At 44.3% G+C, this 27,835-nt stretch overlaps 1 protein-coding gene across 1 annotated transcript in view; it reads left to right on the top strand.

Moving 5' to 3' along the window:
* The window catches only part of DNAAF11 (dynein axonemal assembly factor 11), a 1,372,540-nt gene that overhangs the window by 860,826 nt on the left and 483,879 nt on the right, over window positions 1–27,835 (top strand). The window contains exon 7 of the mRNA XM_044067052.1: window positions 11,413–11,490. Coding sequence (XP_043922987.1) covers window positions 11,413–11,490 — 78 coding nt within the window. The remainder of the gene's footprint in view (window positions 1–11,412; window positions 11,491–27,835) is intronic.

The raw sequence follows: 27,835 nt of genomic DNA, 5'->3' as shown, positions 1-27,835 counted from the left end.
ATCCTACTACCTCACAAGTGGTCTCAACGTGAAAGTGGCAGAAAGGATTTTCCATCATTGGGGCCAGCCTTGCTGCAATCTTTTTGCATCTCCCCTAAACAAGTCCAGCAACTTCTTCACCCTGATCTCCCCAGTGGGGGAATCACTGAGGGATGCTCTGCTCCACGATTGGCTCCCTGGTCTCCTCTTTGTCTATCTCCTATCTCCCCTTATTTCCAGAGTTCTGCAGAAAGCTGCCTGGTTGAAGAGCAAGTCATCCTCATTGCACCTTACTGGCCTCAGCAGATTTGCTTCCCCTTTCCTTGGCCTCATCTACTTCACCCACCCTGGATTTTGGATCTGATTCCAGACCTCCTGTCTCACCAAACATACATGATTCATCTGGATATCTCAAATCCCAAGCTAACAGAGTGGTTTAAAACTTCCTTTAATAGCCAAGACAACCTATGGTCTCTTCCCCTGTCCATCATGTACTTCTATCTTCCCATAAAGATTCTACAAGGAAACTATGCAGAAGTAAATGGAGAAGGTTTGTTTTTGGGGACATCAGAAACATATTGATCTCTTCCCATCCCCAGTACAAAATGTTCTTGAATTTCTGGCAGTGATCTTAATGAAGGAGCTAGCTCCTCAACCATTAAAGTTCAGTTAGCAGCAATATCTAACTTTCATATTGGATTTGAGAATTCTTCCCTGGTTTCATCTAAGCTTTTTAAGACCTTTTTGAGAGGCACTCTCCTGCTGAGACCCCCTAGAAAGGCCCTACTCCACCATGGTATTTAAATATGGTACTGTCGGCCTTAATTAATTCCCCATCTGAACCAGCAGCAAAGTGTGATCTTAAATTTCTGACCTGGAAAACCATCTTTCTAGTGGTCGTTACCTCTGCTAAAATAATTTCAGAGATTCAAGCATTGTCCTCACATCCTCCCTACTTGATTTTTCAGAGGGATAGAGTAGCATTATGTACCAACCCTTCTTTCCTTCCTAAGGTGGTGTCAGAATCCAATGTCAACCAGTCCATTAATCTGTAATTTTTCTTTTCCTAAATTTGCAAACAAAGGTGAATATATGTTGCATTTATTAGATGTTCACAGGCTATTATTTTTCACTTAATATAGAACAAGAGAAATTAGATCAATTATTTATGCATTTGCAGATTCTAAATTGGGCAAATCAGTTGCAAAAGTAACTTTAACCAGATGGCTGACAGATCGCATATCATTTGTCTACAATAAATTGGGTGTAACCTTACCAAAACCTTCAAGAGCCCTTTCAACTAGATCCATGACAACTTTTCAGTGTTTTTATCTATGGCTTCCATGGACAACATATGTGCAGCTGCAACCTGGGTCAATCCTCATACCTTTATCACTCATTGCAAACTGGATCTGATCTCAAGAGGAAAAGCAGCCATTGGCTCAACTGTGCTCAGGAATATCCTTCCTTAGAATCCACCTGGGGTTTTAGGTAGCTAGAGACTCTGTCCCAACTGTTGGGGAATGACTAAAAATTGATTAACATCAGATGGGTGGTGCATTATGAGTAAGGGAGGAGCTCAAGAACTTTTTGGTGGCCACGAGCTAAAGTAACGTTCGAGTTTGATCCAAGAGCTGGATTAGAACACAACAGTTGAGGAAGAATGAAAATGGACAACACAGATTGAACGTTATGGTGAGTACATAACTTTTTATGTTAAGTTGTCAATCTCGCCTTCATTCTTGCTTGATGGGTTCGGAGCCGATCCTGCTTTAGCTCGAGAACTCCTTTTACCAGCTCGAGGCAGCCCCATATCCCATGATGCAAGGCAGGAAGTACCCAGATCTCGTTTGCCGCTTCGCTTGGGAGGTCTTCTCTTTACCAGCTCCTGGTAAGTAATTCACATTTGTGACATTTAAGCCCCTTTTAGTTAAAAACTAATTTGTTTTGATAGTTTAACTTTAAATTTAACTTTTTCTGACAGAATTCCCTGTCTCTTTTAATTTTTTTAGTCAGTTAGTTTCCCTATCCCATCCCCCCCCTGTTAGGGTGTGTGTGTTGGTGTTTTTTACTAAATACCTTTTGGTATTAGTTTAATTTACTTGGACTGGTGTGTGTGTGTTGTGTTAAGGCACCATGTCTAAAGAGAGGGTTTCAGGTTTTAAGAAGTGTGACTCGTGATGTCAGAAGATGTCTCTGACAGACGGTCACACTTCTTGCCTGTACTGTTTGGGCCCTCTTCACCTGCAGGACTCCTGTGCTATTTGTCACTCCTTCAGCCAGAGAGTCCTGCAGGAGAGACGGAATAAGTTGATTCTCAGGGGTCTTCTTGGAGGGCTCTCCGGCTAAGTCGCGGCCCTCAAAAATCAACTAAATCTGCCAAGACCCAGGCTTCTGTTTCTAAGCCTGTGGCCTCGGCTCCCCACTGTGGTGCCGACAGGATCATGGCCCATTCCAGGAAGAGGTGGTCTCCTTCCTTGGGCCGATGCTTTCGGCCTCGGCCTCGCTCTTCTATCGGAGCGGAGCCATCGGAGCCGATCTTCAAGGTCATCCAGGTTGTCAGATCATGACCTCGAGAGTGGTCAGTAGATTGCTCAAGTCACAGGTACTGGCCCAAATGCTACACAGTCCGTCTCAGCAGACGACTGTTGGTCCACACCCGTTACAGTTCCTCCTTCAACTCTACCCCAGAGCTTGGAGTTGGAGTCTTTTACTGCTACGGCTGGAGGCCTTCTGTTCCTTCAGCCCCTACTCTTATCTCCTCTTCCTTAGAGGGATTCGGGCTTCCATGGTCTCCTCCGAGGGGTGAGTGGCATCGGACCCTTGTCCGAACCCGCTCTTCCCCTGGCCGACATCTGCCTCGGAGACTTCCGTGGCCCCTGGAGTTCCTAGCTCTTGGGAGGGGCCTCTCGGCCCTGCCTGGGAGGGGAGCATTCGAGGTGATGAAGAGTGTACTGGCCACTAGTATCAGTCAGCAGTCTCTTCCCGTAGCTCCTCCCTCTATTGTACCTGTTGACATCTCTGCCACTTCTCTTGCTACAGGACCCAGAGATCCTCCGCCTCAGGTTTCCCCATTGGGAATTTCCCCTCTTCCGAGGATTCTCCTGATGTTTCGGAGAGCCTCCTAGGAAGAGGACTTGTAAGAGGAAGCATGTAGACTCCCCGAGTCTGTCACGATACTGACTTTGATGAGTCAGAGGGATCCCTAGATCCCCTCTGAGGATGTCTCCTTCTCAGACATCCTAGAACTTCTGAAACAGAGGGAAACTGGCCCACCAACAATCCCTCTGAGGATGAGTCAGTATACCTAGAGGCGTTTGGATCTCGGCCCTCCACCTCCTGGGTGTCTCCGCCTTCGACCCCTTATGCAGGTTATTGCTCGAAAGGCGTGACAGCTCCTGACTCTGTAGAGCCAGTCCCTAGGAGGCCTTCTAAATTTATAACTGCCCCTAGTGACAAACAATTCCTTACCAAGGGTGTCCCGCTGATGCCATGGTGGTGGCTGCGGCCACCAAAAGGAACTTGCAGATCCTTCTGTGCCCGTCCATCCTCCTAATAAGGACTCTAGGACCATGGATAGATGCAGCAGCGGATGTTTTCCTCAGCGACCTTTGCTATCGTTAGCTGAATTATCTTTGTCACTTCACCAGACTCCAGAGAGATATCCTGGAGCAGCTGGGTGAAGTAGTTCAGGATCCTACTCATGCAGGGGCCCAAGAAAAGATTGCAGCTAGGAACCCTCAATTCCATTGCTAACTCCTCCATGCGGCTAATATCTTATGCTGCTGATGGAGGCCAGAGAGCACAGGTGTGGCTCTTAGACGCCAAGCCTGGATGCGGCTATGTGATTTTATGGATCCCTTTAAAGGCCCTTCACAAATTCTCCCTTTGATGGGTCAGCTTTGTTTGGCCCTCAGGTGAAGGAAACCTTGACCAGGTGTGAGCAGGACGGCAAGACTCTTTCTGCTGTTGGAGTCCGTTTTCCACCCCTTCTAGGCCTTATCCCAAAGGACAGAAGGGTGGGAAGAAATCCCAAGGAGTCAGGTCAGTTTACCCCTAGAGGCAGAGGGGTAACAACAACAGACGCTCTAGAGGCAGAGGGGTCCAAGAACCAGGGCAACAGGGAGTCTCTTCCTGAGAAGCCCTTTCAGCATCCCTGAGGTGTTGCCCGGCTGTCCCTCCTTGGAGGCAGTCGGGAAGATTATCACTGTACCCAGAAGCCTGGCATTCCCTCACTCAAGACAGATGGGTACAGTCGATCATATCCAAGGGTTACATAATTCCTTTCGAGGAAAGTCCCTTCCCTCAAGTTCCCTTCCAGATGTACCACCCGGTCTAAGGGACATTGCAGAGTCAGAAATAAACTACTGCAAAAGAGCCATTCAGCCAGTTACAATAGACCATTCAGAGCCGGAATCTACTCAAGGTTCTTTTGGTCCCCAAAAGACGGGAGACTGGAGACCAATATTGGATCTCAGCAGACTCAACAAGTCTGTCAGGAAGACAAGATTCAATGGTCACTCTTCAGTCAATTCTGCCCTTCTTACAGAAGGACAACTGGATGTGCTCAATAGATCTTCAGGATATCACATCAAAATTCACAGACGCTCAGGAGATTTCTCCGCTTCGGGGGTCCAGTCATTTCCAGTTCAGAGCCCTGCCCTTTGGTCTCACTACAGCCCCCAGAGTGTTCACCAAATGCATGGCAGTGGTCACGGCTCACCTGAGACTGGCTCCTGTCAGCCACCACCAGGCATCAGCTTATACAAGCCAGGGATTACACAATAGACCTTTGTTCTCATTTGGGCATCTCAGTCATCCTTATCGCCCTGCCAGTCTATTACCTTCATAGGCGCAAACTTAGACACTGTTCGGATGTCAGCTACCCTTACAGAACAAAGAGTTTCAGACATTCAGACTCATGTCAGGATCATTCTGGCCAGCAAGAAAGTACAGGCCAGAATGGTTCTAAAGGTATTAGGTCTCATGGCTGCGGCCATTACTCTTCTTCCCCTGGCTCGATTCTACATGCGCCTCCTTCAGTGGATGCTGTTCACACAGTGGTCATACCAGCAACTCCCAATGCGTCACCAGATTCTGGTGACACAGACATGCAAACAACATCTTGCTTGGTGGATCACATCGTCTCAGGTTCACCAAGGCAGGTGCTTTGTACCCGATAGCCACTGTCACCACGGATGCCACCCTGATCGGGTGGGGGGGGACATTATCAGGGCAGGATGGTTCATGGGACGTGGCAACCGTTCGAGTACCATCTGCACATAAATGTCCTGGAGATGAGAGCAGTGCTTTTAACGTTGCAAGCCCTCAACGACTTTCTTCCCGTAGGGACAATTGCAGTCCACACAGACAACATGTCTGTAGTTTGGTATATCAACAAACAGGGCGGAACCAAGTCCTACCCTTGTGTCGAAGCTCAGACTTTGGCAATGGGCGATCTCCTCTCATCGGTTTCTGGTAGCAACGCATATCCCTGGGAAAACCAACATTATAGCGGACAGATTGAGCAGAGCTATCCTCATGCCTCACGAGTGGTCTCTCAAGCAATCTATAGCGGAAGAGATTTTTCTGGAATGGGGTCGTCCATGTTGCGATCTTTTGCTACTCCCCAAAACAGCAAATGTCCAGACTTCTTCAGCCTCTTCCCTCTATCAGGCCATCCCCAGAGACGCTCTGACCCAGGATTGGCCCCAGGGACTTCTTTATGCCTTCCCTCCATTTCCTCTGATCCCTCAGGTGATCCAGAAAGCTACCGTTTTGAGAGCCAAATTGATTCTCATTGCCCCTTACTGGCCTCGACAAGTTTGGTTCCCGTTCCTCCATCGTCACCTGTTGGTGCAGCCGTGGCATCTGGACCCAGTGCCAGATCTACTGATTCACCAATCCGGTCAGCTGCACAGGTCAATTCCTTCTCTCAACCTCACAGCATGGTTGCTCCACTTCCTTCCTTAGCCAGGCTTCCTTTGATCTCTAACCCAGTTAGAGATATCATAGTAACTTCACTAAAATCCTCTACCAGGAGGATTTACACAAGCAAATGGAAACGTTTCTCTTATTGGGCTAAGGCCCAAAATATTGATCCTTTCACTGCCCTGTTCAGGCAGTTCTGGACTTCTTAGCAGAGATTTTAATGCAGGCTCCTCTTCTTCAACAGTCAGAGTTCAGTTGGCTGCTATTTCTAATTTTCATGTCGGGATAGCAGATCATAATATTATGTCCCATAGACTCTGCAGGGCCTTCTTGAAAGGAATTTTCCTACTAAAACCTCCAATCAGGAATCCTCCTCCTCAGTGGGATCTAAATTTGGTGCTGACATCATTGATTCTTCCCCTTCGAGCCAGCTGTTTCTTGTTCCTTGAAATATCTTTCTTGGAAAACTTTATTCCTAGTGGCTATTACATCTGCCAGGAGGGTGTCGGAACTTCATGCTCTTTCAGTTCGACCCTATTTGATTTTTCACAAAGACAGAGTATCTTTGAGAACTAATCCATCCTTTTACCTAAGGTCGCTTCAAAACAATCTGAATCAATCCATTGATCTCCCGTATTCTTCCCAACTATCCAGATAGAGCTGAACAAAAGCTACATTATCTTGACGTCCACCGTCAGCTCAGATATTATTTGGACAGAACAAAAAAATTTAGAAAATCTGATCAACTTTTTGTTTCCTATGCGGATAATAAACAAGGCCTTCCTGTTTCTAAAGTGACTTTGTCCAGATGGCTAACTTCGGTCATCACTGAAATTTATACGATCAGGGGAAAACAGCTGTGCTCAAAACCTAAAGCACATTCAACTAGGAGTTTAGCTACTTCTACAGCTTTTCAAGCTAGACTGCCTTTGGATACTATTTGTGCAGCCACTTGGGCCACTCCTCACACTTTTGTTTCCCATTACAAATTGGACTTGGCCTCCAGGGACAGAGCCAGTTTTGGCTCTACAGTCCTCAAGAGTTTGTTCCATTGAGCCACCCAGGATAGAGGTGCTAGGACGGTCCCATCAAGCAAGAATGAAGGCGAGATTGACAACTTAACATTAAGTTATGTACCTACCATAACGTTCCATGTTAGTTGTCTTCTCTTTCTTTCTTCACCCTCCTTCCCCTGGCCTGGACAGACCTTGTATAAGAAACTATTATGCTAAGACCATTCAGACCTGGTCCTTTTTCCATCTGTAAGTTTCTTCTTCCTTTGGGAAGTTTTGTTTATGCTTGGTGTTATTGCCCTTTTGTCAACAAACGAGATCTGGGTACTTCCTGCCTTGCATCATGGGATATGGGGCTGCCTCGAGCTAGTAAAAGGAGTTCTCGAGCTAAAGCAAGTGCCGAGTCGGAGCCGAGGATCGGCAACCCATCAAGCAAGAAAGAAGGCGAGAGAAGACAACTAACATGGAACGTTATGGTGAGTACATAACTTTTTTTTTCATCTGTATGAATTGCCCCTGCGTGGTGGTTTAGATATTTTTCTGATCTTGAGCATCAGGCCCTGCAGTTTTCTTCCTTTAAAGTGTTCACATAGTATTTTATTTTCTGTCCTCATCATCTCAGTATGTTTTGTATAGGTTTGTAGGAGATTGCTAGGCTAACTGCTTAAGGGTCCTTGCAAGCCTTGCCATACCAATATAACCCAATTTTATCCAATATATTTCCCCTAGGGGCAAGATGATGGCATGGAATTGTGCCCGAGCATTGAATATTTTACAGATTGCCCCTGTCCAGAAGGGACATAGGCACTTCCCACTACCCTAGTTGTGAATTTGTGATTCCTCATCCATTGATCCAAATTGTGTTTCAAGAGGGCCAGGGAAGGGCTCTGCTTAATGTGAATAGGAAGCTTGTTCCAAAGAAGGGACAGTCTCTGAGACACACATCTATCTCTCTAGCATGTTTTGCTTCAGTTGCTGACTAAGTGTAGATCCATAGATCAGATGACCCTCGTGCTGTTTGACTTGTGAATGTGTAGCAGTTCCATCAAGGCTGGATTTGTGAGTGCCTTATAAGTCAGGCATAGGTCACCCCTTAATAGTCGATAGGAGACAGAGTAAAGAGATAGGGCTTTTAGTCTGTTTGCATATTCATGTTGTTTACACCCTGTATAATCTTTGTGAAGAACCTCTGAGGTCTCTCCACTAAGTGCCTAGTCAAGTACATGCCAAATGGAGCACTGTACTTGATTATTGGTCTAATGAGGGCTGAGTACAGCGGGACTATAATTTCTTGGATCTGGATGCCATACCTTTACTTATAAATTGTGCCACATAAAAGGATTCCTCATCACTGTAGACACATGGCAGTCAAAGTTAAGGCTACTATCTGCGTAGCTAGAGCTCTCACTTCTGTCCACTCTAAGGGGCATGCTGTCAATGTGTGCAATTTCAGGAGTATTTTGACTTCCCAAAGGGTATAATGATTAATTTTTTTGCATTTAGTTTTATGCCATGGTTCCTGCACCAGTCATTTGTCTGAGCTAGACCATCCTGAAGGATATCTACATCGGTGGTGGATTCAATGATTGCCCCCAGCTTGCAGTCGTCAGCATACTTTATCATCCAGAGGTCTTCCAGATTTCAGAGAAGTATATTCCAAGCAGGAGTGGTCCCAATACGGAGCCCTGTGGCACACCACTAATAACTGGCTTCTTGCTGGATCTGGATTCACCCACATTAACCATGTGTCCTGTCTGTGAGCCAATTGGCTATCCATCCAGTGATTTAAGAATTTATACCCATTTTTGTGAGTTTATTTATAATACCTGAGTGGAGAATTGTGTCAAATGCTTTGGTCAGGTAGAGGTAGGCAGTATGTACTGTTTTGCCCTCATCTTGGCCTTAGTGACTTTTTCAAAGAAACCCACCAGGTTCAGTAGGCATGACCTGCCCTTGACAAAGCCAAATTGGGTCTGGTCCAGAGTTTAGAGGTCTCGTATGTCATTATTTGTCAGGCCCATGATTATTCTTTCCATGGCCTTACATATACGACTAGTCAATTTTATGGGTGTGTAATTTCCTGGGTCTGTTGCTTGTCCCCCTTTATGCAGAGGGATGACTGTTGTTGCTGTCCACTCTATCAGGACAAAGCCAGTCTGAAGGCTGTGGTTAAACAGAGATCCTAATGGACTTGATAAGTCCTGATTTAAGTTGTTTAAGAGGCAACCTGGTATATAGTCAGACCCCATTAAAGCCATGTTTTTAGCTTGAGAGCACGGTGACCATCTGTTCTTTGGTGATAATTGGCAATGGAGTGGTGGAGGGTATTTTTTGGTGGAGAGGTAAAATCTCAGCTGCATTTGTTGGCCGGCAGATTTGCAATATCTTCCAGCTGAGTAAAGGTGATGCTATCTACAACTAATTCTGCACATTGCTGAATGTTTTCCCTTAAGATAGCAGACATAACTGAAAAATGGCATATGGTTATCCTTAGCTTTGGAGGCTATTTTTACCTCAAAGTCTGTTTTCAGAGACTTGACTAGTACCCTGATTCACTTGTTTAGACTAATGAGGGACTTATTTCTCTGTTGTGCACATTCCCTCTTACTTTTCGACAGTTTTTTCTTTCTTTTGATGTACAACTTATTAATACTACGGGTCCATCAGAGTGGTTTGATTTTGCAGTTTGACTTGGGTGTATTTCAGTCCGGTACTGACGTTTTTATGTGGTTGTTTATATGGTCATACAGGGCTTTTGTGTATGCTTCTGCATAGATTTCTGTGTGTTCTGGATTCGGGGGAATTTGGAAACTAGCTATGCCATCTCTAGAGAAGGTTTTAAAGTTGTTGGGGTTAGGTGGGGGACTAGTTTTACCTTTACTTAAAGGGAGACCGCTTTGTGATCTGACCTTACTAGTGGGGACATAACACTAGAAGGGGGTGCAGCACTCTCCCATATTTGTGAGTACCAAATCTGGGATATTTGTTCCTCTTGTTGGAGTGCAGACCAGCTGCCTTTGGGCATTTGAATTTACAAAGTCAAGAAATCTTTGGGACTGCATGTTAGTGGTCGTGTATGCCTCTCAATTAATGGAGGGGTAGTTAAAATCACCCATAAGTATGGTATTGGGCTAGATGGTGAGTGATTTTAGTAACTTCAGGTATGATGCATGGGTTTCGTGGTTTATAGCTGGGGACCTGTAGCTAGCAAGAATATGGTAATGGATTTTTCGCATGGTTATTTGGACATGGAGTAGTTGAAGGACATCATATTGTTTGAAAAGCCTTGAGGTATGCTTATCCTTTATGTGGATAGATACACATCCACATTTAGCTCTTTGATGTTCAGTGGGTGGTCAGAATGTATGAAAGGCATTATAGCCATGCACTGCCAGAGAACTTTTCATAGCTTTGAACCATGTTTCAGTAACTGCATAGATGTCGACATTCTCCAGGGTGAGGAGGGCTTCCAGGGAGTGATGTTTCTTGTTGAGATACCTAGCATTGAGCAGTAATGCCTTTAGCTTGTCCTGAGTGGCTTTTGTTATGTTAGACTACAGCTAATCCTATGTAAAATTCGGAATAAATATACTAACTGCAAAAAAATAAAAAAATATATACAGTGACTTTTAACGTGTCCAGATGTCTGTATATTTGGTTAACTGCTGCATTAAGCACATTCTATACAGCTTCTTTAAAGTCAGTGTTAGCATGGTATGTGTACAAGAGAAGCAGGCCACACTTATCAAAAAGTGTAGAGACATGGGGTGAATCAGAGTGTAGCTTTTGTCCCCTTTCTTTCTCTTCCAAAAGAAGCAACCATACTCAAAGCTCTACTGTTAAGGCAGATGTGTAGCTAGAGTGGGGTGAAGGGCAAGACATCCAGGTGCAAGGTGTCTGAAGGCTCGATGGGCAGATGGTAATCGGGTGATAATGTGCTACTAGAATTCAATTTCTGAATGCCAATACTCCATTTGCAGCTAGGGCTGAAGCAGTAACAACATTCAGAATTGAATGCTGGCACTACTTTACAGGTAGGAGTTAAGCTCTCTGTGTGCTATTTAGAATGCAGCAAGCCACTTGTTAGCAATTGTAGCAAGTAGTTTGCTGCATTTGGAAGGGAACTTTCTCCCCCCTCTGAGTTGAGGAGATCACTTTTCTTTTTTTTTCTTTCTTTACTTCCCAGCTTAGAGTTGAGGGGGTGCCAGATCATGGAGCTACACCTGGTGCCACACCACCAAACACTTAGCTACAGCTCTGGTCATTGTTAAGTATCTTATACAGCTGTACTTTTCCTTTGAAACATTAACAGTACTGCATTTTTTTATTGTTTTTTGTTTAATGACTGAACACATTTTGGAAGTTGTTTAAGCAGTTCATGTTTAGCACTCGTAACTTGTGTATAATCAGCATGTTGGCATGAAGATAGTCACTGTTAAAATCTGTAAGAAATATTGCATTGTTAGATACATGTATTATCTGTTTATAGGGAATCAAAAGAGACACTGAAAAAAACAAGAACACTGATCACAGCAGAAGGACGTGTCTTGAATGTAAATGAGCCAAAGTATGTATATGGAAAACAGTTGTAGAAGTGAGTGAAGCTTGTTTTTTTTTTTTCTTTGTTAATTTTGTTTTCCTAAATGAATTACATGTAGTACACTTTAAAGCCTTTTATTAAATAAATAATAAAGCATGTTTGTTTTGTGTTACGGTTTCTTATATCATGTCAACTGATTGATCTGATTGAACAGGTCCCACTTAAACTGTAGGCATTAGGTGAGGCTAGTCAGTAAAACTTTCCCAGGTTGTCACTCATTTCTCCCCTTCCCATCATGCACCATGCTTTGGTTCTTCATTGCCATTTGACACCAGCAGTCAAGTAATAGTGAGCCCCATTCAGTCTGATTTAGAAAAAGTTTTTTTTAGTCCCAAATTGATAAAGAAGAAAAATAAGACCTACACAGCATTTCGTTGGTTGACTTAAGTTTTCTCCCTTTTCAACATGGGTGAGGAAGATTTTTTTTTGTTTTTGTTTTTCCTTCTGCACTAAGTCCTGGACTGCTTTTCAGAATATACATGATGTCTGAGACAGGTCTATTCCTCCTGTCGATGGGTGCCCATAAATGATTATATGGGTGTGGAGCACAAAATGATGCCCAAAGATCAGTATGCAGGGGATTCATTGATGCCACTATATGATGTGATAGTAAAGTATTACAATTTATTTATCTATTTTACTGCCATAAAAAGTAGCTGCATTAAAAAACAACATTGGTCCCTATCCCATAGTCCATGTAGATGTCCATATTGATCACTGTGCAGTAGCCTTATCTATATGGGTTATATCCTGCCAAGGATATAACAGCCGGCCAGCTTCCAAACTTTCAGGGCACCTTCATTGCTCCCAAACTGTCACTCAGCTTGAGCTGAGCTGACTGTAAAGAAAGGTTTGGGTGCTAACGCCCCCCTTTAGAGGTTTCCTACTTCTGAAGAGTACACTCCTCTGAGACATTTGAGGATCGGTTGTTGGATTGCTGTTCCTTTGCTGGGCAGATAATTTCCTTTGAGGGAAAAAAAATTCCATTTTAAAAATTGTTTAATAACAGTTTCCTGTGCAGGAAAGTTATTTTAAAACTATGAGTTTGTGTTTTTGTGGGCTGTCACAAGGCTGTATTGTACTTTTAAAAGAGCAAGCTCATTTTTCCTATTAGTTTAAAAGTTACTGAGCAGATGAATTTCCTTTGAGGAAAAAAACTTCCATTTAAAAAAAAATTGTTTAATAAAACTTTCCTGTGGAGATTCTTTTTCTCTAAGACTCTTTCCAGAATGTGCCAGTGTTTTCATTGGGAGAACACCACAATTTCTTAGTCCCTCTGAAAATACTATGAGCTATTACAGAATGAATTTCCAGAATCTTCCTTCATTCCTCCTATTCTGTCACCTTTCGAGGATATTTGTGTTACTGCCTGTAATGTTCCTGATAGTCAGACAGTTGTCCCTACAAAGGCAGACAAGATCTGTAAAGTTCCTCAACCTAAGTTTGTATACACCCTTCCCAAACCTGACCAAGCAGGAATAGCTTTAGTTAATCCTACTGCTGCTAAACATTTACTTAATTCTAATCGTGCTCTTTCTGATAAGGATGTGAAGATTATTGATAAGTAAGGGAAAGAAAACTGGATGCATCTGCAACTTTGATTTTCAGAATTTTGAATTGTCATGCTCATATGTTAAAGTTTAATCTAATTGTGCAAGTATGAGGAATGTTATGTCTGCAGTTTCTTCTTGTGAGGAAAAATCTGCTTTAAATAATTTAGTTTTTTCCATTGTACAAGTCACTACTCACGTTTATAGTGTGTGTGACTCAGTTGATAATTCTACCAGGGCGTTGACCACTGGGACTGTTTTGTGAAGGCTTGCCTGGATGCATTCTCAGAAACTCCCACATGATGTTAATTTTAAATTCTCCTTTGGATGAAGATTTAATTTTTGGCCCCTCTACTGCAGTGGTAATCAAAATGTGTGATGAAAGAGGTAAGTTGATCCAGAGAATCTCTAAGATGTTATGTGATCCTATCTCGCCTACATTCTGACTGATGGGTTCGGAGCCGATCCTCGGCTCCGACTCGGCACGCTTATGCCAAAGAGCGAAGTCTCTTATTGGCTGAGCTTACTATATCCCAGGATGCACCACTACCAGTCCCCCAGATCTCGTTTGCCGCTAACAAGCAAAGACATGGTCTCGAGCTGGCTGAGCTAAGTAGTGTTTTTCACTTACTTTCCTGTCAGGGATTTCCTTGAATTTACAACAAAAAGCTGTTTTAACGGCTATTTCGTCTTTTTGTGTATGACTGGATATTTTTGTGAAGTATTTGTGTGGTGATTGCGCCTTTTGTTCTTCTGACTAGAAGTTCCCTTTCAGTTGAAGGGCCTTCCCCTGTCAGTCACTTTGTTTAATTTAACGGTTCTTGGATCCTTCTAGTTTTTCTTCTTGGTGACAGTTCTTGGTTAAAAAAAAAAAAAAAAAAAAAAAAAAAGAGAGAGAGAAAAGTTTTTTCTCTGGATAGTTAGTGTGTTTTGTTTTTGGCTGTTATACTTGATTGGTTGCCATAATGTCACAGGCTTCTAGGCCTTCAGGTTTTAAGAAGTGCACTAAGTGCAGCTTCAAAATGTCTATTACAGATGACCACTCTCTCTGTGTGTACTGTTTGGGCGCCAAACATTTGCAGGAGTCCTGCAGCGTGTGTCACACGTTTTCCTCGAGGGTCCTCCAAGAGAGAAAAAATAAACTTATTCTAAAAGGCCTTCAAGTCTTCCTTTGCCGACGCTCCCTTTGATGGGTCCTCTTTGTTTGGACCCAAGGTAAAAGACACTCTTACCCGCTGTGAGCAGGAGGGAAAGACTTTATCTGCCGTAGGAGCACGTTATTCCACTCCCTTTTGGCCTTATCCCAAGGCTAAAAGAGGAGGGAAGATGTGGTTCCGCAAATCACAGAAATTCTTTCCCCAACAGCAGGAAGATTCCCCTTCCAGAGGCAGAGGACGGGGAAACTTTTCTGGGAGATGCCGTCCCAGAGGCAGCAGAGGCCCCCGCAACACTGGAGACCGCGAGTCCTTTCGTGGCTCTTCAGCCTCCCACACTCCATGAGGGATTGCCCGGCTGTGCTGCTCCGGAGCCAGTCGGGTGCCGTTTTGCCAAGCACCTAAAAGCCTGGGAGTCTATTACTCAGGACAGATGGGTGCTTCGGATTATTGCCGGAGGTTACACCATTCCCTTCACACACTCACCCCCACCGTCCAAAAAAAATCCCGGACCCACCACCCAGTCAAAGGGAAATTGCAGCCGTAGAAGCTTCAAAGCTGCTAGAAAAAGGAGTCATCCAACCCCACAGACCAGATCGGATCCGAAATTACTCAAGGTTCTTTTTAGTGCCAAAAAAGACAGGGGACCTGAGACCCATTTTGGATCTCAGCAAACTAAACCAGTCCGTCATGAAGTCCAAATTCCGAATAGTCACTTTACAATCCATTCTCCCATTGTTGGAGAAAGATGTTTGGATGTGCTCCATAGATCTCAAGGACGCCTATTATCACATACCGATATATCAGGCGTCCAGGAGGTATCTGCGCTTCAGCCTGGGAGACAGTCATTTCCAATTTTGTGCTCTGCCCTTTGGTCTCACCACAGCCCCCAGGGTGTTCACCAAGTGTTTGGCAGTAGTGACTGCTCACCTGAGGAGTCTCGGATTCCAAGTATTTCCCTATCTGGACGACTGGCTCCTGACTGCCACCACCAGGCATCTACTACTAGAGAACCTACAAGCCACCATCTCCCTGGGTGCTTCCCTGGGAATTACATTCAACTGGTCAAAGTCTGTCTTGCTGCCTTCTCAGCGCATAAGATTCATAGGAGCAGAGATAGACTCAAAATTAATGCGAATCTTCCTTCCTACCGAAAGGATACAAACATTACAAGATCAAGTCCGAGCCCTGCTTCTAAGATCCAAAGCCCCAGCCAGGATGGTCCTGCAACTTTTAGGTTCAATGTCTGCCACGGTTCTCCTAGTTCCTCTGGCAAGGTTGCACATGAGGATTCTCCAGTGGCTATTATCAACACAATGGTCTTTTCAAGATCTCCCCCTCAATCATCACATACTGATTACAGAAACGTGCAAACGGGACCTCCGCTGGTGGCTTCTGTCATCCAATCTGAATCAGGGAAGACCCTTTGTTATACCCCCTCCGGTGGTCACCTTGACTACGGATGCCTCCCAGATGGGGTGGGGGGGGCATTGTCTGGGCAGGTCAGTTCAAGGTTCGTGGCTTCCCAACGAAACATCTCTCCATATCAGTGTGTTGGAAATGAGGGCTGTACTTCTGTCCTTACAAGCCCTCCACAAGTTTCTCCCTCAAGGCATTATCGCCATCCACACAGACAACATGTCGGTGGTCTGGTATCTAAACAAACAAGGAGGGACCAGATCTTACCCCCTTTGCAGAGAGGCCATGAGGGTGTGGGAATGGGCAGTGGCTACCAAGCGCTTCCTGGTAGCGACCCACATTCCAGGCAAATCCAATGTATTGGCAGACAGACTGAGCAGGACTATTCTCTCTCCTCATGAGTGGTCTCTGAATGAAACAGTAGCAGCTCAGATTTTCAAAAGATGGGGGATTCTGTGCTGCGACCTGTTTGCAACACCACAAAACACGAAGTGCAAAAGGTTCTTTTCCTTGACCCCGCGTCAAGGGGAGACAGCTACGGATGCTCTAGTCCAACCTTGGCCAACAGGACTGCTTTATGCTTTTCCTCCGATTCCACTCCTCCCCAAAGTCATCCAGAAAGCTTCCCAATTGGGGTCCTCAATGATTCTAATTGCTCCATACTGGCCTCGTCAGGTATGGTTCCCCTACCTACAGAAATATGCTCTGGACGGTCCTTGGTTCTTGGACCTAATTCCGGACCTTCTGGTTCATCAGTCGGGACAACAGCACCAGTCCCTTCACACTTTAAAATTAACAGCTTGGCTCCTCCACTTCCGACTATAGTCAGAAATCACACCTTGGACCCGGAAGTTATTCACATTTTATCTTCAGCCCACAAACCCACCACTAAGAAGTTGTATCACAGTAAGTGGAAGAGGTTTGCTATCTGGGCTCAACTCAGAGGATTAGACCCTATTACTGCCCCGATACCAGAGGTCTTGAAATTTTTAACATCCTTGTTTAATCAAGGATCTTCAGTCTCTACTATTAAAGTCCAACTAGCAGCCATTTCCAAATTTCACGATTCCACAGACCCACCGTTGATGAGCAGCAGATTATTTAAAACTTTCATGAAAGGTGCTGTGCTTTTAAGACCCCCAGTTTTTCATCCTGCGCCTCCGTGGGATCTTGATTTGGTACTTCGTGCCTTAACATCTTCCCCCTTTGAACCGGCTGCTACATGTGAGTTGAAATATCTGTCTTGGAAAACTGCCTTCTTAATTGCAATTACCTCTGCAAGAAGAGTTTCAGAACTTCAAGCCCTATCTATCAAACCACCGTGCTTGATTTTTCACAAGGATAGAGTATCACTTAGACCTAATCCATCTTTTGTCCCAAAAGTTTGCTCTAATCTCTGTCTCCAACAATCTTTAGAGCTACCAGTTTTCTTTCCAAAATTTTCAAACAAAGCGGAATACACCTTCCATACATTGGATGTTCACAGGCAATTGCGCTTCTATCTAGATAGGACTCAGCAAATTCGGAAAACAGATCAATTGTTTGTGTCCTTTTCAGATAATAAACTGGGTAAAACCATCACTAAAGATACTATTGCCAAATGGATCAGAGATTGCATAACTCAAGCTTATTCCTCTTCAAATAAGCAACTTACAACATCTGTCAAAGCTCACTCTACTAGAGCTATGGCTACCTCTATTGCATTCCATTCCAAGCTCGCTATTTCTGAAATTTGTGCTGCGGCTACTTGGTCCAACCCATTTCCCACTATAAATTGGATGTGGCATCTAAAGGACGAGCATCATTTGGTTCCACGGTACTCAGGAGTGTTTTCCAGTGAGCCACCCAGGATTTAGGTGCTAGGGACGCTGTCCCATCAGTCAGAATGTAGGCGAGATAGGATCACATAACATCTTTTAGTTATGTACTCACCATAACTTCAGATGTTTGGGATCCATCTCGCCTACATTCCTAATACCCACCCTCCTTCCCCCTGCCTTGGAGATCAGAAGAGATTGAACGGTTTGGGTTCTACTGTTTTTTATCTTGTATCATCTGTCAATGTTATATAAGCAGTGCATGCATGTGTGCATGTATGCGGACAAACTAGATCTGGGGGACTGGTAGTGGTGCATCCTGGGATATAGTAAGCTCAGCCAATAAGAGACTTCGCTCTTTGGCATAAGCGTGCCGAGTCGGAGCCGAGGATCGGCTCCGAACCCATCAGTCAGAATGTAGGCGAGATGGATCCCAAACATCTGAAGTTATGGTGAGTACATAACTAAAAGTTTTTCACCTCTCCTTTTCCAAATTTTGTAAGGAATTTTCTAACTCTAAATCTGATGTTGTTAATCTTCATTCATTTATCACTGATGGGAAAGCCGGTTCCATCCTTGGGACCAAGCTGGCGTTATACCAAGCTCACACCGGCCAAAAACTCTCGAGCTAAGTTTTTACCCATGGAACCCTTCTCCCTGTTACCTCAGATCTCGTTTGCCATGTAGCCATAAAGCCACGTTCAAGCCAGCTCTCAGTTAAGTTGATCATTTTTTGTTGTTTTATAGAGTATGATAGGACCGTTGTCATTTTCCAAAAAATTATCTATCTTTGTGTATCACTAACTTTACCCTTCCTGGTGACTCTTTTCTTAATTACCTTTCGGTAATCTTAGTACCATTGGTGGTATGGCCTTTCTCCCTACCTTGTGGTAGTCCTTAAATATCATTGTTGGTATTCCTTTTCCCTTATATAAAAAAGAAAAAGAATTGGAAGAACTTTATCTTTATAATCTTTATCTAATCTATTTTTTTCTTTGTGTGTGTGTGTGTGTGTGTGTGTGTGTGTGTGTGTGTGTGTGTGTGTGTGTGTGCGTCTGTGTGTGTGTGTGTGTCGTATATGGCTGACAAGAAAAGTACATCAGGCTTTTAAGCAATGTCTGAAATGTAGTAGAAAAATGCTTAACTGCGATTTGCATGACGACTGTGTGTATTGTTTGGGGGTGCCCCATCTCTCGGTGCAACCTTCTTGTTCTATTTGTAAAGGTTTTAGTGGTCATACCTTGAATGAACGGAAAAACAAATTGATCCTGAAGGGCCTTCTTAAGACGTTCTTTTCAGAGGCTCTTTCTGCATCGGAGGGTTCTCCCCCTCATAAGAAGGAAAAGAAAAGATCACATTCTCTACCCTCTTCACCTTCTGGTGATTTGGACAAGCCTACAAAGTAAAAAATACCTAAAATGTCTTCGGAGCTGAGGCCAGCCTCTTCGAGACTAAGCTCAGTTCTGTTAACTACACTGATGTCGTCTGCCTCTATTTCGCACCAATATTGTCTATGATGCCATCTCTTTCCAAGGTGCAGATTGTTTCACCCTCTTCGGTACTGAATGCCATCACAGCACCAAGCATGTCTTCGGTACCCATTATTATGACCCCGCTGGTATCCCAACCTCCAGTAACTGCTTCCACACTAATTTCGGTACTGAGTCTATCTGCAGCACTCGTATCTGTAATAGACGTTCCATTGCTCCTTGTCTCCAAACTCGAGACAGCGGTGCCATTGGACAACATAACATGGACCCGATATTCCCCGTTGATTGACCCCTTCCTGGGACAGATATATAGCCCCTTCCTTGAGAGACCAGAATCCCCATCGGGGATATCCACTAGATCCAGCAGGAGCCTTTCTGAACTTGATGTGGTGCGCCTTTGTGGACCATCTGCTGACAGCCAGGGGGAATCCTACACCCTCTAAGACCCATCCTCCTGTCGGACATGGGAATATTTCTCCACGGACTCCATCCTACTCTCCTCCTTTGGCCTCCTTGCAGGTTTCAAAGTCTTCGACTCTGATGCCTCTTTCGGTTTCCACTATTTTGATGCCACCAGTGGCTCTCACTGTGGCACCTGAACCGAATCTTTGGACTTATGTTCCTTTGGATCCAGGTCTTCCTCAGGTTCAGAGCTGGGCTGCGGGCTCTTTGGTGCCGAGTAAGGTTCTGGGCATGTCTACGGCTCCATCCATGGGGCAAGGAGTTCTGTCGGCACTGACACTTCTTGAGGCTCCTCTCTCGGGAGTGGGTTCAGTGGAGCAGGGTGTGACCCCAGTTCCCAGGTTGTCCTTCTCGGTTACAGGCTCCTATCCCTCTTTGGGAGGGCCCACTTTCCGAGCGATGGAGAGAGCACTTGCTTCTGGAAGCAAACCACCAGCATCAGAACCCCACAGGTCCCTTCCCCCTGAGCTGCAGCTGTTACAATCCACCGATTCAGGATAGCAGGCACGAGAGCCTCAGGAAGCACTATTGCAGGGCACCCCTTCATCCGAGTCATCCTCAGAAGTTCCCATTAAAGAGGTGCCATGGAAGAGGTCATGCAAGAGGAAGCACGTAGAGTCCACGAAGGAGTGTCTCACAGAGGATATGGATTACAATGAAGGGGAAAGGTCCCCTCAGTCACCACCCGAAGATGTCTCCTTTGGAGACATCCTTGAAATGTTGAAACAGGGGGTGACTGGAAGCCCAACAACCCTTCCTCCAAGGATTCCGTCTTCCTGCAGGCCTTCTGTGCCCATCCATCTACCTCTTGGGTGACCCCACCTGCAGATGAGCTAGTCCTGCTCGTGGTGCAGCAGGCTTGGAAGAATCCTGACTTCGTTGAGCCGATCCCTCGGAGACCAGATAAAATTCTACCCCCCCTGCCGAGGACTAGACATTGGTCTAAAAGTTTGCCAGTAGATGCTATGATGGTGGTGGCGGCCACGAAAATGAAGCTCACTGAAGAGAGACAGACTGTTCATCTGCCCAACAGGGAGTCCCGGGCAGTGGACAGATTAGGGAAGTGAGTTTTTGCTTCATCAACCCTTGCCATATGGTCCTTGAGCTATTTAGCACATTTTACGAGGCTCCAAAGAGACTTAATCTCTGAACAGTCTGGAACTCTATCAAGACATGTGTCAGACGAGGTCATTGACAAAGTTGCCTTGCAGCTCACAACCCTGGAATCCATCTCAAACTCATCCATGAGATTAATATCCCATGCAACTGAAGGGGCGGCAAGAGCTGCGGGTACAGGTGTAGTTATGAGACGCCATGCCTGGATGTGCCTTTGTGATTTTGCGGACTCTTTTAAGTCTTCCTTCGTGAATGCTCCAGTTGAAGCGTCTTCCCTGTTTGGCTGAAAAGTGAAGGACACTCTAGCCAGGTGTGAGAAAGACGGTAAGACCCTGTCTGCCATAGGTGTATGCTTTTCCACCCCCCCCAGCATTCCTTCTCCAGGAATCAGAGGAGTGGAAAGTTGTGGCACAAGACGGCTCAGGGTCATTTTCATGACGCATGTGGTGAGTTCGTCCCAGAGGCAGAGGGGGTAACTCTTCCAGAAGACCCCCCTACCGAGGCAGAGGGGGCCCGTGTAGCCAGGGACCCAGAGATTCTTTCTCTGGACAGTCCTACCAGCGCTCCTGAAGAGCGGCCCAATTTCTTTTCCTCTGGAAGCACTCACGGGACATTTCTGTCTGCACCACGCTGCCTGGCAATTTATAACTACCGACGATTTGGGTGCAGAAGGTAATAACCAGAGGCTATCACATCCCGTTTGACTCTTACCCAAAGTCACCAAGACGAATTCCAATGTCCCACCCAGTCAAAGGGAAGAAGCAGCCTAGAAATAAAAAAGCTTGGTCAAAAATGTGTCATCCAAGCAGTCCTACCAGAACAATGCAGATCCAGATTCTACTCAAGGTTCTTTTTGGTGCCAAAAAAGACAGGGGACTGGAGACTGATTTTGGATCTCAGCACTTTAAACAAGCTTGTCACCCAAATGAAATTTCAGATGGTCACAGTTCAGTCTCCCCTTTTTGGAAACGAAGATTGGATGTGCTGCATGGACCTTCAGGATGCGTATTACCACATCAAAATGGACAAATGCTCCAGGAGGTTGCTTCGCTTCCGGCTGGGAGCCAGTCACTCCCAATTTCATGCCCTGCCTTTCGGACGCTCTACAGCCTCCAAAGTGTTCACCAAATGCATGGCGGTAGTAACAGCTCACTTGAGACTGTAAGGATTCCGGGTGCTTCCATATTTAGACGATTGGCTCCTTACCGCCCCCACCAAGCATCTACTGTTATCGGCTCTGAAATGCACTCTTTCCCTGGCAAGACTTTTGGGAATGACAATAAATTGGGAGAAATCCAACCTGACACCGACCCAGTCCGTAGAGTTCATAGGAGCAATATTCGACACCCACTCCTGTGTAGCCTCTCTCCTGGACCACAGATTACAAAGACTGAGGCTTCAACCCTGGGTGATACTCTGTCAAAACAAGGTTTCAGCACGGGAGGTCCTCCAGCTCCTAGGATCGATGGCATCTTCTATACCAGTTGTGCCTCTTACAAAACTTCACATGAGACTCCTTCAATAGCTTCTGCTATCTCAGTGGTACACAAATCATCATCCTTCGTCCTTTCAGATTCGGATAGCCAATCATTGCAAACAGGATCTGCTTTGGTGGATGAGGCCAGAAACAGAGCTTTGGAGCTGCCCCATCCCCTTCCATTCTCCACAGATGCTTCCCTGATAGGGTGGGGGGAACATTTTTAAGAAATGTCAGTCCAAGGCATGTGGTCCACGATAGAGGCCAGCCTGCATATCAGTGTTGTAGAATGGAGGGCAGTGCTTTTAGCATTGCAAGCATTCCAGTCTGTTCTTCTTTCTGGGACAATTGCCATCCAGTCAGGCAACATGTCAGTAGTCTGGTATATGAACAAGCAAGGAAGAACCAAGTCCTATCCCCTATGTCAAGAGGCCATGAGAATTTGGGAATGGGCAATATCTTCCAACCTCTTTCTGATAGCAATGCATATTCCCAGGGATTCCAATGTGATTGCAAACAAACTGAGCGGATGTATTCTCCTGCCTCATGAGTGATCCCTCAATTTGTCCATAGCGACAAAAATTTTCAACTGTTGGGGCCAGCCTTGCTGTGACCTATTCACCTCCCCATCAAGCCACAAATGCAGCGGCTACTTTGCCCTAATTCCCCCACAGGGGGAGTCCCCGAGGGATGCTCTTACCAACAATTGGCCCACGGGACTTCTATATGCTTACCCCCATCCATCTGATCCCCCATTTCTTGAAGAAAGCTCTCTGGCTGAAGTGGAAAGTGATCCTCATAGCTCCTTATTGGCCTCTACAAGTGTGGTTTCCCTTTCTCCGGCCTCAACTACTTTGCAGACTGTGGATTCTGGATCCAACTCCAGACCTGATCTCTCACCCCCACAGGTTGAATCACCCGAACCTAACCAGTCTGAAGTTGACAGCTTGGTTTCTCCACTTCCAATGATCGCCAGGCAGAATAACCTTTCCTCCCCAGTACATGATGTTATTCTGGTCTCCCACAAACCATCCACTAGACGACTTTACCTTGACAAATGGAAGACATTTTCAATCTGGTCTAAACAGAGAAAACTAGATCCGTACTCAGTCCCAGTTACTATAGTACTACATTATTTATCAAAATTCTTTGAAAAAGATGCTACAGCTTCTACTATATGAGTCCATTTAGCTGCTATTTTGAACTTCCATAATGGTTTTGAAAATTCTACTTTGATTTCACATAGTCTATGCAAAACGTCACATTAGTCCTACAATCTTTGACAGAACCCCCCTTTGAACCTGCAGCGATTTGTGACATCATGTTTTTATCCTGGAAGTCTTTTTCTGGTGGCCATCTCATCAGTTAGGCAGATTTCAGAACTCCACACTCTATGCATAAAATGTCCCTATTTGATCTTCCACAAGGACAGAGTATCACTCTGGACAAACTTTTCCTTTCTCCCTAAAGTAATTTCGGATTTTTCCATTAATTGTACTATTGACCTTCCATTTTTTTTCCCAAATTTTTTTAATAAAGGAGAGTACTGTCTGCATTCATTGGACGTGCATAGATAGTTGAGATTCTACCTGGATAGAACAAAAATGATGTACAAATCAGATCAACTGTTTATTTCTTTTTCTGGCCCTAAAATGGGAAAGTCTGTGTCTAAAGTGACCCTTTCTAAATGGCTCAGAGACTGTATACTTTTCATTTATGATCATGAGAAAAAATCTATACCACAGAAAATCAAGGCTCACTCCACTAGATCTATGGCTACTTCTGTGACGTTCCATTCGAGAGCTTCTTTGGATGATATTTGCAATGTGGCCTAATCCTCATACCTTTATATAACCCATTACAAATTGGATTTGGTCTCGAGAGGGAGAGCTTCCTTTGGCTCAATGGTGCTCAGGAATATTCTTCCATAAGGGCCACCCAAGTGACACAAGGTAGCTGGGGACTATATCCCATCAGTGATGAATGAATGAAGATAAACAACATCAGATAAAGAAGTTATGTCTTACCATAATGTTCCATCTGTGTTGTTGATCTTCATTCATTTATCACTTCTCTCCATCCTTCCCCCTCCAAATGCTCCTGGGAGATACTTTGGGTCCAAGTTCTGAGTTTGTGCACTTGCACAGAAACTGCCTCTGCTTTACTGATAACGGGCAAACTCGATGTGAGGTAACAGGGAGAAGGGTACTATGGGCAAAAACTTAGCTCGAGAGTTTTTGGCTGGCGCAAGCTTGGCATAAGGCCAGCTTGGTTCCGAGGATGGAACCGGGTATCCCATCAGTGATGAATGAATGAAGATCAACAACACAGATGGAACGTTATGGTAAGACATAACTTCTTTTTTTGACAAAACACAAAATAAACAGTCTCACAAATGTAGGTAAACAGATGTAAGCAGACAGAAGAAATGGCAAGGGGTTTCCAAAAAGAATTCTGGGACCTCCCAAAACCAAAGACAATCCAGCAAGTAAGCATGACTATTTAAGGAGTATTCTCTCACCATGGCAGCTCCATTTCTCCTCCAGAAAATCTGAATCTCCAGTTTTCTCTTTGGCAATAGATAGTTGTAAACAAATGAGTTCTGAAGATCATTCATCAAGGAATACAGATGGCAGTGGGTGGAAATTCCTCCTTTCCTGGAGGCACTCCCTCATCCACCAGACAATTTCCACTTGTCCTTCATCACATGCTGCCCCTGGGAGTAATAGAACCAGTTCCTCTCTCCTGGGTGGGGAAAACATTTAATTCAAGGATGTTTTTAGTGCCAAAGAAAGAAATGTTCGGAGACTAGTTCACAATCTTTCTTTCTTAAACCTTTTTGACATGGTGGCCAAGTTCAAAATGATATTACTTTACAACCTCTTATCTCTAATTTCTCATTCAAGTTTTGTGGTAACACTAGATTTAAAAGATGCTTATCATCACATCAATATTCAATTAGAATTCAGGCATTTCTTACAGTTTTGTTTGTCTGCCTTGCCTTTGAACTATCTACTGCAACAAGAGTGTTTGCAAAGTGTCTAGCTCCAGTTGTAGCTCATTGCAGGCTACAGAGTATCCACATTTTTTTCCATGTTGAGATGACTTGCTTATCTGTGTATAGTTGTTCAAGGTGTCAGGAATTGTTCTCTCTCTTGAGTGAGAAATCTCTTATACAAACTGGTATTCAAAGAGAACATTCAAAAGGCTTTCTTAGCTCCTTCACACAGACTTGTGTTCCTGGGGAATCAGCTAGATACCACCTTTCAAAGAGCTTTTCATCAACAGGAAAAAATAGGTCTAGATCTATTTCTAAGGTTTTCCACTCAGACTTCAGTCACTGCAAGGGAATACCTCATGATTTTGTGTTTCATGGTAGCCACGATTCTTATGATACCCATGGAAGATTCCACATGAGAAGTCTCCTTAGTCACGGCACTTACATCCTTTTTCTTTTCAAATCCAGGTACTAGGCTTTTTTCAGAAGAGAAATCACCTGGTGGAGACTGCAAATATCCTTAAACCCAGGCCTCCCCTTCTCTCTCCCTGTTCCAATGCAATCAGACACCACAGACACCTCGGACTTTGCTAGGGAGCAGTTTCAGGAGGGGTAAAAGTGCAAGGTGTGTGGGACACCAAGCACATAAATATAAAAAAAGATTCTTGCTTTGATCAAGGCACTCGACTGTCTAAATCAGCTTTGGTCCCTGGGACCTCTTCAAGTTGTTACAGACACTACCACATTCATGTGGTACATCAACCGGCAAAGGGGAATCAGGTTGTACTTACTTTACAGGCTAGCCATGTTAGTTTGGCATACGGCTTCACAGCACAATCTCTCTCTCTCGGGCATCCTACAAAACTGTGTAGCAGACAAGCTGACCAGGGCAGACCCTTATTAGTAGAAACAAGATGGGGGGGGGATCTTCCAAGATTTGACCAATCTGTAGAGGGCTCCTCAAGTAGATCTATCTGGCCCCTCTCTGAACAATCAACTGACAAGATTCTACTCCAGGACTCCATTCAAGAAGGCCTGGAAGATGGATACCTTTTTTTCCCCTGGACAGGAATCTTCCTGTATGCTTTTCCACCCTTTCCACTAATATCCAGGGTACTTCTGAAGATTCAGAAAGAATCAGCCCAGATCATTGTGGTGATTCCCTTCTGGCCCAGATAACAGTGGTTCTCCCTTCTGATGGAAATGACCAGGGAGAATTACTTCAAGCTTCCTCACAGACTGGATCTACTCACACAAACATGGGTGTTTGATATTCCCTGACCCCAATCAACTTCAATTGACTGCCTGAATGATAGAGTCTTGATTCCCTTTAGACCATACCTCCCAACCATACCGAATTACTCGGTTTTTACTGAGTTTCGGGGTCCAAATAATGGGGTGCCATGATTCCTGAGTGGAACCCCTTCATTTCCGACTTTTTCCCAGCTTGTTTTATTTTTTTTTCCCCCAGTTTTGAGCTGATGTCATCACGTGCTCGATGACGTCAGCTCCGTCAGGGCTACCAGCCTGTTGGAATTGAGCTCAAGGGCTCAGTGCACACATTTTCAGACTTTGAATGCATTTCCGTTGGAAATGTGAGTGGGAAACAGTATTTAAATGCATCTATTCTGTGAGCAAACAGTTTTATATTCTGCCATTCTCAAGTCCAGGGTGAAATCTCTCTTATCTGTGACGATGAGCGGGAACTGGGAAGTCCAGGGTGAACGAACAAGTAGGAAACATGTTTTTTATTCATCTATTCTGCCGTTCTACATGTTTATTTATTCTGTGAGCAAACAGTGTTATTCAAATGGATTCTCTAGGCCAGGGTGAACGAACAGTCTGTGTGTGTGTCTGTATGTGTGTGTGTGTGTGTGTGTGTATAATTTACTTAATCGATTTATTTGAATTTGTTTTCAGACTGCAGTTACATGATGGAGATGTTTGATCGCTGGTCATAGATGGTTTGCGTCTGTAGACTAAAGCTCTTTGGCACTGGCTTTGCTATTGCTTGTTGCTATAGACTATGTGGTGGGCTTGTAACATTGGTACAATATTTAATTTCAAGACTGCATGCCACAACTTGCTGAATTTTGTCCCAATTTTTAGGTTCTACATTATTGCAATTTTTTAATAACTGGTGCCTGTCTGAGCTCTTGCTTACATTTGTTTGGCTCACTAATATATAGTTATCTGAATGTATGATCGATTTTAATAGTTTGGTGTTTCTTAGAAAATTACTTATTTATTTTATTCCTTTTTTTTTCCTGAAATTTGTTTGCTTGTTTTTATTTTATATAGCATTGCTTGAGTGTGTGTTTTGTAAAGTGCTTGAACATGAAATTGAATGGGTTGCAGAACTCTCAGTTATGAAATATTCATCCAGTGAGACAACAAACATTGCATGATAAAAGTCTACCTTAAAAATGGCTAGATACCAACAGTCATACCAATGCTGTGAGGATACCATTCTATGATGAAGCAGGACATTAACTACAAGCTTTTATTAATAAACAAATGGAAACTACTTTTTAAAAGATCTGTTGATGCTTGCAAAACAGTATAGCAGTTGCACACAGAAAAGAAATGGAAGTTTCATATGGATAGAGCAATAACAGAAAAAAACTCTAATTGCATCTATTGCTGTTCTTTTCAGTTGATTTTTCAGCTGACTAAAGTTTTTGAATGAAAATATAGTCTTAACAAGTCTGTGGATTCCTAAGTTGCTGCAGATAACAGTGCACAAATGCAACCGTGGAGAAGCAAGAAAGGGATATCAGATGATATCCAGTCAGTGTTGCAGACATAGCATTATGAACCACTGTCTTG

Source organism: Protopterus annectens, chromosome 3.part1, assembly GCF_019279795.1.
Source record: "Protopterus annectens isolate FY-2018-M chromosome 3.part1, PAN1.0, whole genome shotgun sequence".
Lineage (NCBI taxonomy): Eukaryota > Metazoa > Chordata > Ceratodontiformes > Protopteridae > Protopterus > Protopterus annectens.
This window is presented reverse-complemented; position numbering and strand designations above follow the sequence as displayed.